The sequence below is a fragment of the Oratosquilla oratoria genome, chromosome 16, assembly GCF_046742065.1.
Source record: "Oratosquilla oratoria isolate Oo_2021 chromosome 16, ASM4674206v1, whole genome shotgun sequence".
NCBI classification, from domain to species: domain Eukaryota; kingdom Metazoa; phylum Arthropoda; class Malacostraca; order Stomatopoda; family Squillidae; genus Oratosquilla; species Oratosquilla oratoria.
The window spans coordinates 64,445,270-64,458,922 of record NC_134792.1 but is presented as its reverse complement, the minus strand read 5'-3'; the positions used below and the strand labels follow the sequence as shown (position 1 = coordinate 64,458,922).

General features: G+C 40.8%; 1 protein-coding gene across 1 annotated transcript in view; it reads right to left on the bottom strand.

Moving 5' to 3' along the window:
* Positions 1-13,653, bottom strand: part of l(2)k09022 (HEAT repeat containing 1 homolog l(2)k09022) — a 62,422-nt gene that overhangs the window by 25,265 nt on the left and 23,504 nt on the right. Inside the window, exons 9-17 of the mRNA XM_076200016.1 lie at positions 11,501-11,626; positions 10,542-11,210; positions 9,976-10,239; positions 7,752-7,862; positions 7,043-7,147; positions 3,424-3,680; positions 3,139-3,292; positions 2,130-2,384; positions 788-1,023 (exon numbers count right to left, since the gene is read on the bottom strand). Coding sequence (XP_076056131.1) covers positions 788-1,023; positions 2,130-2,384; positions 3,139-3,292; positions 3,424-3,680; positions 7,043-7,147; positions 7,752-7,862; positions 9,976-10,239; positions 10,542-11,210; positions 11,501-11,626 — 2,177 coding nt within the window. The remainder of the gene's footprint in view (positions 1-787; positions 1,024-2,129; positions 2,385-3,138; positions 3,293-3,423; positions 3,681-7,042; positions 7,148-7,751; positions 7,863-9,975; positions 10,240-10,541; positions 11,211-11,500; positions 11,627-13,653) is intronic.

The following is a 13,653-nucleotide window of genomic DNA, read 5'->3' as shown; positions in this document are numbered from 1 at the left end:
TCCCCAAGGAATGCTACAGCCGAATCGGGGTTTTCCCACAACTCCTTTATGGAGTGTACGTTGTGTTGTTTGCATGCGTGATTGTGTATAATGCAGTAATCCAGTCTCTGCTAGACAATGTAGCCATAATTGCTGAATAAATCTATGACATTTTTGAGACCATACATAATGTGAACCACCAAATAATTATTGACTACAGAAATTTGAACCTCTTCAGTATGATGACACTCGTAAGAGAAGATGAAGAAGAAAAAGAGAAAAAAAATTATAGGCAGTAGAAAATCAAAGCTCACATCAACATACACAATAAACCCTTTTAATGCCCCTCCCATCCCAGCACTCAGAGGATTAAAAATCCCTGTAACCACACTACAAAAGTTGAAAGCAATGCCCAGAAAAACACCACTTCTACAATAGAGTGCAACAGTCGGAACTGATTAACTCCAATCAATTCATTATATAATACCTACATAGGGAGGAGAGGGAGGAAGGAGAGGGAGAGAGCACAGAGGATGGGGTGAGAGGGAAATGGAAATGAGATAGAGTGGGGAGAAAGGAAATAGGAAGGACAATGGGGGAGAGTTGGGGAGTGGGGAGCGATTGAGGAGAGAGAAGTGGGGAGAGAATTAAGAAGAAAAGTGGGGATAAACAAAGGGATAGGGGAGGAGAGAAAGTAGGTGAGAAGAGGAAAGAAAAGAGGGGAGAATGGAGGGGACAGAGAGAAAAAGGGAGAGAGGGGAAAGGAAGGAAGGAGAAAGAAAAGGAGGAACAAGTAACGGATACTCACTGCTTTATTCTCTTGGCTCGTGATTCCTTCATGGATGAGACCTTAGCTACCAATTCTAACTTCTCCAGCTCCTTCAAAACAAGAGGAGCACGGAGATTGACTTTACGTAAACCTTTCTGAAGCTGACTGGCCTCTGTAGGGTCTTCTGATTCAGCGATGCGTCCAATGACAATGCCCCAGAATTCTGCTTGATTCTCAGTCTTTCTAACACTTTTTATGAACTGTGGGCTCACAACCTAAAATCAAATAAAAATGTTTCTGAAAACATCAAACACAGACACATACACATCATTAAAAAGAGAAAAAGGAAAGAAAAAAAGAGAGGGAAGTAAGTACTTAATCATAGCTTCTTTCAGTTTCATTCTAAATAGTGTAAAATTTGTATGAACAATACATGGAGATAACTTCTCAATTCACTCATTCTGTGGCACACACATATAATTGTCTATCTAATCAATATGTTCCAGTTCTCTTACAAATTGCATACAGCAGCAATGCCACTGTAGCAACACAAAAGTATACAAAGAAATTAAATTTCTGAACATGTTGGCTAGCTATAAGAAATTGTGTAAAGAATCATCATGCAAGCTTTTGACATTTCTTACTGACATAAGAATGTTTGACTTGGCAGAAAATAAATTTTGTATCATTCTGTGTGTAGAATTAAATAGTCTATGATTCTCAGGAGTTTGATGGGCTTGGTACCATTTGTAATCCTTGTTCTTCTCTAGTGTGGTTTATATTAGAATCACAAATATATAAACAATAATCATTCCATAGGAAATCAAAGAAACTGCTTCATGGATGACCAGTCAATAGTTCTACAGTGCCTACAGCGTCTGAAGAACAAAATATGGAGGAGTGGTAAGGAGACCAAGAATGTTGGGTACATTTTCCAAAAATGGTGACCTCATCAAGCCTGTGACTTTGGATAGCTTACGCTGGGCTGTGCTAAGCAGAGCCCTCTTCCAAAATAAAAGGTTTAACCACTTCAGTACGGCTCAAATTCTTGCGCGCAGCATTCGCTGCCATATGTAATTTGCATCACACTATTTGCATTATAAAATGGTCGCTGCTGTATTACTCATTCTCTTTTACTCTGAGTAATAATAAACACAGAAAATGTGATCAAATCAGTTCACATAATCCGGGGATAACTCATGTACAAAAAAAAAAAATAAATAAATAAATAAAAATAAAATAAAATAAAAATAAAAATAAATAAATAAATACACATAAGACCCCATGTACCCACTTGTGCCTCATGATGCCTATGTAGGCATCATCATACTGAAGAGGTTAATCCTTAAGTTTACTTTTTCAATTATAGAATAAATATTACCTGTTCCATAATAACACACTGTGGTGACACCAGCTTTTCATCTATCTGCATGACAAGCTTGGGGCAGTTGACAGCCTTAAGAAAGACGTTCCAGGCTTCCTTTTCATCCAAAGCTGCAGCAGCTTCTGGGACAAAGTGCAGCAGGACTCTGTACAGTACATATGAGGTGGACATATCCAGTTTTTCGTTTGCAGGTAACGTGCTTACTAAGTTAAGTAGCTCCTGTGCAAGAGGCACTAGTTTTTTCAGCATTTCCTGTCAAAAGAACAGTACACACAGGAGTTTATTAGCACACATAATACTATATATAAAACCTATACAATAATTCCTGCAAAGCTTTTTGGGATCTTCCCAAAAATATATTCCATAGAAGTGTCTGTTGAGGGAAGGGAGCGGGCAAAAGATAGCTAGGTGGAGAGTGGTTGTGAACAGATGAGAAATTGATGCAATCCATATGAATTTCTTCTCTACTTTGTAATTTGTCGGGCAGATGAAGAAGGGGGATTATCACTGTAAAAGGAAGAAGTGGGAGTAAGTCAGCTTTGTGTTACTGTGTTTTCATGCACTGCTTCTATACTGGGAAGTGGGCAAGGGACAGGGATGACCCTATATCCACAAGGATCTAAGATAGAAGGGACAACAGATGTGTGTTTGATAGCTGTGGGATGGGTAAAGGATGGGCATATACCTTGGTTGCTCCCCCATAAGTGGAAAAAGACCTTCTGATAAATGGGAGCATGCATGCATGCATATATATATATATATATATATATATATATATATATATATATATATATATATATATATATATATATATATATATATATTCCGGTTTCATGACCTCAAAATTTCCATGATATAACAAAAGTAATAATTTGACATTCTCTGAAATATACCTCAACATACATCCATATTCTCATCCCTGAGAAAATGCAGTTATTTAGAAATTTAAGCTCACCAGTTCTTTAATGAATGTGTACTTGATGAAAGTATGGCTGCTCATTCTTACCTCACTTTTGATGTAACACAGTGTATACAGTAAAGTGCTCTTGATGGCCATTGGAGCTTGGGGTTGGCACAAATGATTAACAAAAACTTCAATAGTTGGGCACTCTAAAGGATTGGGCATGTCCACCATCCCTCTTATCAACACTGGGATGTGACTGAAAATTCAAGAAAAAGGCTTTCAAACACCTACAAAAAAATTAAAGATATATAAATCAAAATCACACATAAGTCTATTTATTTGAAGCTGAAATTTTACTTTAAAAAGGAGTTACTATACAATACTAACCTATTATCTGCTATTAGTTCTTCAGCTTGGGACAGAAGCCGTTCCACCAGATTATCGTAACTGTTTTTTCCAAGCTTAGACCCAGCAACTGTATATATGGACTGGAGACATTTTGTGGCTGCTTTCCTAACATGCTTATTTGGTGAAATCAGAGTTACCAGAAGCGTGGGAATTAGCATTTCTTTAGTGCTCAGTATCCAAGAGCTAGTCAGCACTTTCATCCTCACCAGAGCACTTCCTAGGAGAAGTGTCCATACCTGCAATAAAATGAAACCAACATAAGAATACATACCAACACATGTTCTGCAACTTCCACGAAAATCAAAAGAAATACAAGACAAATTCAAATCATTTGTAAATTTGTTTAGACCACAATTTTCATATGGACATAACTAACAACAGGGTATAAAAAGCAAGTATCTAACTTAACTATCATGAAACCTGCAGCCTCACTGGTGAAGGTAAAAAATGATGATATGGTTTAACGTCACAAACTCCCCCCTATAAGAAGGCTAGGATGGTGCCCCTCACAGAGACCTTTGTAGTGTAGAATTTATTGAAACATGCCCTTGGTTCAACTTCGCCAGTGGCAGGATTCGAACCGCTATCCCCTCGACCTTTGCCGCATGTAACTACACCCTAACCCACTCAGCCAGGAAATACAAACAAAACTGACGAAGACCCTAAGCCCAGTCTGAGACACACCTCCAAATTGAAGTGAAGAAGTTGATGTTTGAAGGAGGGTGGCAGAAAGATGAATCTCTGACATTCTTCTAAAAGAACCACCTCAGGCAGGTACCTACCATCAGTCCCTAACATTCATACACACATATACCAAAGGCCCCTTCCCCCTTACATGGGGGGTAGCCAAAAAGAAAAAGGCATAGAAATCACTCCCACCCATTCATACATACATATGCCAAAGGCTTTTTCCCTCCTTACAAGGGAGGTAGCCAAAACACTATATAAAATCTAAAATACTGCTTAAGCATAATGCAAAATTAGAAATAAAAAGGTCAAATGCATTTAAATATGTGAAAAGGGGCAAACAACAAGTACCTGTAAATGGTGGTCCTGTGAGACAGACAACAGAGCGAATCATCTCCCAGCTGTCTCTCTTCAAAACCCATGATTCCCACCTCAAGTCTAATACTTTATCTCTTAACTGGGCCAAAGACTCACATACATACATATACCTAAGGCTTCTTCCCCCTTACACAGGAGGTAGCCAAAAAACAAAGGCATAAAAACCACTCCCACCCATTCCATCCCCTACATACTCCACTCCCCTCTACCCTCTTCCCTCCCTCTTATCTTGGCACCCCCTAATTCAATTAAAATATTGTTTTCAGTGGCCTCATAAATACATACATACATACATGTACCAAGGCTTTTTTTCCCCTTACAAGGGGGGTAGCCAAAAAGGACAAGGCACAAAAACATTCCCACCCATTTCATCCCCGAAACCACTCCACACCCCTCCACCCACCCTCCCATCTTAGCACCTCCTAGATGACGGGTCATCCCTGCACCCTGTCCACTGCCCTGGGTCAGAAGCAGTGTCGCAGGACAGAGCACATCCACAGCAAGGCCGCTTCATTAAATCGGCGACCCCCCCATATAAAGGAGAGGACAGGGAGAAATCCCTTCGGGCTGCGTCAAAATTTTTGCTCACACACACTACCTCACCCCATTCCCCCGTCCAATCCACCGCATGCATTACAACATTTTCCATATACAACCATTCTCCATTCACCCATCTTCTGTCCTCTCCCGTCCTTCCTCAACAGACATTCCCCTCTTCCCCAAAGCCCCCTTCACCCCATCCATCCATCTCATCCTAGGATGTCCCCTCATGTTCACTCCCTCCACATCTGCCTTCCATACCTCCTTTACTAGTCTTTCTTCACTCATTCTTTCCATGTGTCCAAACCATCCTAATACTCTTTCATCCACCCTATCTCCCAGCTCCCTTTCCACCCCCGTTCTCCTCCTCACTTCCTCATTTCTCACTCTATCTAGCCTAGTAACCCCCATCATACTTCTCAGACACTTCATCTCAAACACATTCAAGTTCCTTCTCTCTTCCTCTCTCATGTTCCATGTTTCTGCTCCATACAGTGCTGTTGGCACAATCACTCCTTCATACAGTCTCCTCTTAGCATCCATTCCCAGATTCCTATTCCTCATTACACTTTTTAAACCACCAAGGCATTTACTCGCTTCTCTTAATCTACATTCTACCTCCACCTTCACTCCACCCTTTCCTGCCACATTTGCACTCAAATATCTAAAACTATTCACTTCCTCCAGTTGCTCTCCCTTAATGCTCATTTCCAGATTACTGCCACTTTCACCCCTTGTACATCTCATCACCTTACTTTTACCCACATTTATCTTCAGCTTTCTTCTATCACATACTCTCCCAAACTCTGTCACCAGCTTCCTCAATCCCTCCTCCGATCCTGCCACAAGCGCAGTGTCGTCCGCAAACAACAGCTGGCTCACCTCCCACTTTTCTCTATTTTCCTTAACCATCTCCAATCCCTGACCCACTACCCTTGCATTCACCTCTCGCACCACCCCATCCATTTATAAGTTGAACAGCCAGGGTGACATAACGCATCCCTGACGAAGTCCCACCTTTACCTCAAACCACTCACTCTCTCCATTTCTAATCCTGACACAAGCTCTACTACTCTCATAAAAACTCTTGACAGCTCCCAGAAGCTTTCCTCCTATCCCGTATATCCGCATAACCTCCCACAGTGCCTTTCTGTCCTCATAAATATTTTTGAAAAGTAGATGAAGGATGTGTGTCATCAAATGATAAAACTGGGATTAAACCAGCTTTGGCTCTTGGGTCCTGCCATCAAAGAAGAGCTGTACTTAAATGAATTGCATTTGAATCAAGCCATGTGGCAGGGCTTAGAGATGACCCCTCTCCATATGGAGTTAAAATGGGAGGTGCATAAAATAGGTTTTATTGTGAATATGGATGGGGTAGTATATCAATCAATCTCTTGTCCCTGGTCTTTCAAAGGAGACTCATGGCTCCTGGGCAACAAGCAATGATCACCAGACAGGCCCATAGGCCACTCTGGGTAGAAATAATCTGTTGTTAAAGTATAGTGTAGGGCAGTATAGAAAGAGGTTTATCTATCTACACACCAAGGCCTTCTTCCTCCTTATATGGGAGGTGGCAAGTAACGTTAAACACCCACTCCCACCAACTATATGAAATAGTAGTTTGATTCAGTTTTATGTCATAAACTCCCATCAGGAGGCTAGGATGGTGCCCCTTACAGAGGACTTTCTTGCATAAAATTTAACAAATCATGCCCTTGGATCAGCTAACTGGTGGCAGGGTTCAAGCTGCCATCAACTCAACCTCTGCCATAAGCAGCGACACTCTAGCTCACTTGGCCAGTGATCATCCAAAATAAATAAAGGTAAGGGGTGTGCATGCAAGTGTCCATCTGTGCGTTTAAGTAAATTCAGGAGTACAAGACACTGTTCAATGTCTCTTGCTGGAGGGATCTGTGTGAAGACCCAAGGTGTGCTGCTGGCTACTGTGGATTTCCAGTCAGTGAAACTTTAATCAACAAGTTATTATTACCTGCAAGGCATCATCCACAATCGTGCTGGAGCCAGGCACACCCACTGGTGTCGCCCAAACAACTGATAGTAGTCGCATTTGTAGCTGCGGGGATCCAAGACAGTCCTAGAAAACAGAATTTTGTATAACAAACACCAATAATGTAACAAATTAATTTTACTAAATGAAATAATCAAATGTAGGGGATTCCTAGTCACTTCACTATGACCCACTGAGCTACCTTCTATGACACCCATACAAAGAACATGATCAATGCATTCTTCTCCCCTCCCCACCACATGGGGGATCAGAGAAGGAACAGGTAGTCATGTTAGTGGTAAACAATAGGTTCAAGGGGATAAAAGTAATAAAAAGGAACATCATCATTCCCTTATGAGTAGGTATTTTACTGTGAAGTTATGAAGTTATGACACATGGATTAACATGTTCTGCCATTGGAACTCAAACCCATGATAAGCCAAGGGTTCAGTGGGAGATCTTATTAATCCAGATACTTTATCATGGACAAATAATGAATCAAAACCAGATACCTTATCATGGACAAATAATGAATCAAAACAATCTCTCAAGTAATGATTGCATATCAACATACAGTCATTATCCCACAACAAAATTTTATGAAATGCTTGTTATTATCATATATCTAGCACTACTAATGTAAGTCCTCTTCATATGAGATAAGGCATTCACAAGGAATTATATCACAAACCTTAAGTATTTTGATAGAAAGAACATCTCGTGCTTGGCTACCATCCTGTCCAAAGTGCTCTAAGAGTACTGCACTCTTCAGGCACTTGACTAGCAACAGAATTTCATCTTTCTGAAATGAATATCTAGTTAGTATTTCATGGTAATAATTCTATTCTCAAACATTAAAATTCATAATCACAATTTCATACACTAGTGCTTTTTTTTCTTCAGTTTGAGTATGAATTACAGTACTTTAGTATTTCATGATGATGATATGGTTTACCATCACGAACTTCCCCCTAACGGAAGGCTAGGACGGTGCCCCTCACATAGGGCTTTGTTGCGTGGAATTTAATGAACCATCCCCTTGGTTCAACTTCGCTGGTGGCAGGATTCGAACCGCCATCCCCTCAACCTTTACCGCAAGTATCGATGCCCTAACCCGCTCAGCCAGCAAGCTTCCTAGTATTTCATATGTACTAAATATGTATATATGTATGTAATGGCATGGTATGCAGTGGGACGGTATTGCTGGTTCTTGGGATATGTAAGTCAAAAAGTTAAAACATTTATACCATAAAATTAAGTTTGCATAGTTTAGCTGATGTATACAAATTGCCACATGTTTTAAAATAAAAAGTCACTGTCATGAACCTCACCTCACGTCACTGCTGTGAAGTGGTGATACAAAAACACAGTGTAAGCTTGTAATGCATGTACATGCACTTGTACAGACTGCTGAGCCACACACTGCATGCATGCTCCCAGCATGCCCAACACTCTACTACGTGCAAACTGTGAAACTAATAAACGGTTCTACACACATATCCACAGCACGCTAGTTATACTTTGACCATAGCTAGTCTTGTTTTGATGCAGTGCTGTGACGTGACGATGTTAGCATGCACGTGGTCGATTAATTATATCCTTACACGTGCACTTTTATATATATACAGACGCTCCTCTACTTACGTTGATTCGTTTTACGTTTTTTCGATTTTACGTTTGAACTGACTGTAGAAAAAATTTTGTTTAGTGCGCTCTCCATAGTACGAGACGTTCAAACGATACTTACGCATGACGCTGCGTCCATCATTTACATGGCACAAACGACAGACTGAACGTGCCTTGCTTCCTCCTCCTCCTCCTCCTCCTCCACCATCTCATTTTGTGTTACTTGAATTTAATTTATTTGAAATTAATGTTACTATTTTACAATGTTCAGCAGTTCAGAACGTAACTAAAATGTAAGTTGAGGAGCGTCTGTATATATATATATATATATATGTATGTGTGTGTGTGTGTGTCTGTGTGTGTGTGTGTAATAAAAACACTTGGAAAATAAAATAAAAGGTGACCGAACGTTTTCATCTATTTAAGACCTTTGAAAATATCTTAAATAGACGAAAACGTTCGGTTACCTTTCATTTTATTTTCCAAGTGGTTTTATTACACATTTTGTGAATCATGTGCTTTAGTCGCATATTTATACATATATATACCTACGTATATATACGTACATACCTCTATATATATATATATATATATATATATATGGTGATGGATGGGCATGGACATACATGCCTTGGATGGCTACCTCCCTTTCCTTTTCAATATAATGATACCTACATAGGCATCATGAAGTGTGAATGGGTACACAAGGATGCCGGCATCGGCATCTTGATTATGTTTATTTTGTAGTTGTTGCTGAGTTCCCCCCAAATTCTGTGAACTGATTTGATCACATTTTCTGTGTTTATTATTACTCAGAGTAAAAGAGAATTAGTAATACAACAGTGACTTTACATTTTATAACACAAGTGGTGTAATGCATCATATATTAGGTATCCGATGCTGCGCATGAGAATTTGACTCGTATGGAAGAGGTTAACCCCTTCACTACGGGCCAAAATCTCGCGGGCAGCATTAGCTGCCAGACGTGCGATGTTGCGTCATAATACTCGCATTATAAAAAATAAAGTTACCACTGTATTGATTGTTCTCTTTCACCTATGAATTTTGATAACCATAGAAAATATGATGAAGCCAGTTTACGGAGTATGGGGGTCACACAGGTACAACTACAATATATATAATCAAGATGCCGACATCTGCATCCTCACGTACCCACTTGTTCCTCATGATGCCTACGTAGGCATCATCGTATTGAAGAGGTTTAGGGGGAAGTAGTCTTTTGGTATAGATAGATTACAATAAACACCTGTCAAACATTCAAGACATACCTTGTCTTCCTTAAGTGACCAAAAGTGATTCGTCTTCATTTCTTTTGTGAGACTCACAACTTTGACAGACTGCATAAGACACATGAGAACAAATTGAAGGGGTAAGATTCCTTGCTGAACATGTGACAGCCACTGTGCAATAACAGATTCTTCCACTTCTTCAATATTCAAAATAAACTTGTCTTTCTTTTTTCCACTATTTCTCTTTTCTTCTGTTTCTTCATCGCTTTTCTTTCCTTTGTAAGATGTCTTTACAGAAGATACCTACAGAATAAACATGTCATATATTACATACAATCCAAATTTTTTTCCAACAAACGAAAAATAATCATGGAAACTAGAAAACATTGGATGGCCTAAAGGAAGCATACTGGAATGAATGAATGACTTCCTGAGAGATATATGCCTGCAAGAAATATACAGAGCAAACAAAAGGAAATCCTTTTAGGCTGTGCCATTTCATGCTCTTAGAACTAAAATGAAAACCTTACAACTGCATCCTACCTATATTTGTAACACCCTCAGTAAATAATTTTCGTAACACAAAAATGTCCCATTTCTCTTACCTTTTGTTCCCGTAGGCTGGTGAGGGTGAAGTCCACTAGTTGATGAGCGATCCCTAATTTCTGCTCATTTTCAGCTCCTCCTAAAGATTGCTGCATGAGAAGCATGACAAGAAAATGGCCCAGCAAAGACATTTCTTCTTCTTCTTTTGTCTTTTGCATCCGACACCAAAGGCTATCCTTGTACCATGTAGGTAAACTGTCCATAACTTTTGGCAGAACCTTCCAAATGCTGGCAAGAAGCTCATTGGAATTTGGATTCTTATTTGCTATTAGTACAGGACTAACTGCTGAATTGATGGATGACAACAACTTATCCTGTTGGCCTAGCTTTGACTGAAGAACAATCTTTGCTTCTGTAGCTCCAGTGGGACCATGAGGAAAAAGTGCACTAACGACACAAACTTGTAATGCTGTGTTCAACATCTTCCTGTTGTATTTGCTACACAACTTTCTGGATATCAGTATAAGACATCTCTCTCTCACTTTGATCCATGCCTTCTTCCAATTATTTCTGCTCTTCTCAAGAAGTCCCACTGATAATTTCAGTAACAGGGAACAATCCAAGTCAAGTAGATGATCATCAAGACTAAGTGCTCTCTTAATTATTGCAGGTGATTCATCTGTAAGCATGTTTTCTATGCCTTCTTTAATCAATATCTTGTCTGTGATCTGTGAATTAGAGAAGACAAATATGTTAACATATGTAACGTACAAACAACAACTGGTTTACGTACCACATCTCTATAAGCTCACCCATACACTCCAAACCCCTCCCTAACACTCTTGCATTTATATTTTTTATCACCTCATCCATAAGTACAGAACAACACTGGTGACATCACACATCTGACACAGTCCTATCTTCACCTGAAACCATTCATTCCCTCCATTTCTAACCCTTACAAGCTCCATACAAGAAATTAAGAAATAATGAAATTAAGAAAGACAAAATCATTTACCTGTTTGTTTTGAAGCTTTTGGATAAATATTTTGGCTGCTTCTAATCGTGTATTTTCCTCTGCATGATTCAGCATCATGAAGACACCACCCTCTGCATCTTGACCCTTCAGCAACCTCCTCAAAACCTGGAAGTATAGATTTATAAGAAACTGTATACATCTAGGTCTTTTAATTTAACATTCGCCAACTGCCTTTTGTGTGGACAATCGAGCCCCGGACATAAACCCACTTCAGTAATTGGCCCAGGACATAAAACACCACCAGTTTCAAAAGTGGGTTTGTCCTGGACCCAAACATCTGCACAAGTGCCAGTTAGCGAGTGTTGGATTATGTGACCTAAGTGTACAGATTGGTATGGGAAGATGAGGAGAGGGAAACATGACTATCTGGAAGAGACTTTATTAGGAGAAGGACAAACCACTGGACCAGTTTCAACTTAGATCTGGTTCTGGTGTGGCAGCATCTGCATCGTGGGGACCTCCCCACCCCCCAACCTCAAGAGTTTGGGGCCAAACGGCCACAGCACAACCCTGCCACAGGCTCTTACTAAAGTAGCACCAATCCCTGGGACCAGCTTCAGTTATCCGGGCGAGTACCACAACCCTTCTTACAACAATGCACTTTTGTATTTCTTCTGTACTGAAGGGCGATTTTCTGATCATTCCTTTTCTCCTATTATTAGAAGAGAGCAATACTGAGCCCACCACAAGATACACATGTCCAACGTGCTCTGAACCCATCATCCCAAGCCAGCAGCCAAAGGCTCACTTCAGTACAATTCATGCAAAAATTGGGCCCACAACACTTGCTGACATGAAACAAGACACAAACACCTGGACCTGTTCTACTTCCCCACCCATAACTTTACTCCCACCATCCTACCCCCTAACCTGCATCCTTGCCCACTACCCTCATCCTTGGCATCCCCTTTCCCCCTACCTTCCTCCCCAAACACTCCACTTCCTCCTTCTGACCCTAATCCTAATCTTCCCCCACCAGTACCCCAACTCCATACAGCAATCTACAACACATACAAAACACACATCAACATCTTACAACATAACATACATACATATACCAAGGCTTTTTCCCCCTTACAAGGGAGGGAGCCAAAAAGAAAAAGGCATAAAATCATTCCCACCCATTCCATCCCTGAACACACTCCACACCCCTCCACCCTCCCTCTTATCTGAGCACCTCCTGGATGACGGGTCATCCCTGCACCTTGTCCACTGCCCTGGGTCAGAAGCAGTGTCGCAAGACACAGCACATCCACAGCAAGGTCGCTTCATTAAATTGGCGACCCCCCTCTCCGTCCCCCCATGCATAAAAGGAGAAGACGGGGAGAAATCCCTTCGGGCTGCGTCAAATTTTGCTCACACATACTACCTCACCCCCCATTCCACCTCATGCATCACAACACCATCCATATACAACCATTCTCCATTCACCCCTGTCTTCTGTCCTCTCCCATCCTTCCTCAACAGACATTCCCCTCTTCCCCAAAGCCCCCTTCACCCCAACCATCCACCTCATCCTAGGATGTCCCCTCATGTTCACTCCCTCCACATCTGCCTTCCATACCTCTTTTACTAGTCTTTCTTCACTCATTCTTTCCATGTGTCCAAACCATCCTAATATTCTTTCATCAACCCTATCTCCCAACTCCCTTTCCACCCCCGTTCTTCTCCTCACCTCCTCATTTCTCACTCTATCTAGCCTAGTAACCCCCATCATACTTCTCAGACACCTCATCTCAAACACATTCAAACTCCTTCTCTCTTCCTCTCTTATGTTCCATGTTTCTGCCCCATACAGTGCTGTTGGCACAATCACTCCTTCATACAGTCTCCTCTTAGCATCCATTCCCAAATGTCTATTCCTCATTACACTCTTCAATCCACCAAGGCATTTACTCGCTTCTCTCAATCTACATTCTACCTCCACCTTCACTCCACCCTTTCCTGCCACATTTGCACCCAAGTATCTAAAACTATCCACTTCCTCCAGTCGCTCTCCCTTAATGCTCACTTCCAGTCTACTGCCACTTTCACCCCTTGTACATCTCATCACCTTACTTTTACTCACATTTATCTTTAGCTTTCTTCTATCACATACTCTCCCAAACTCTGTCACCAACTTCCTCAGTCCC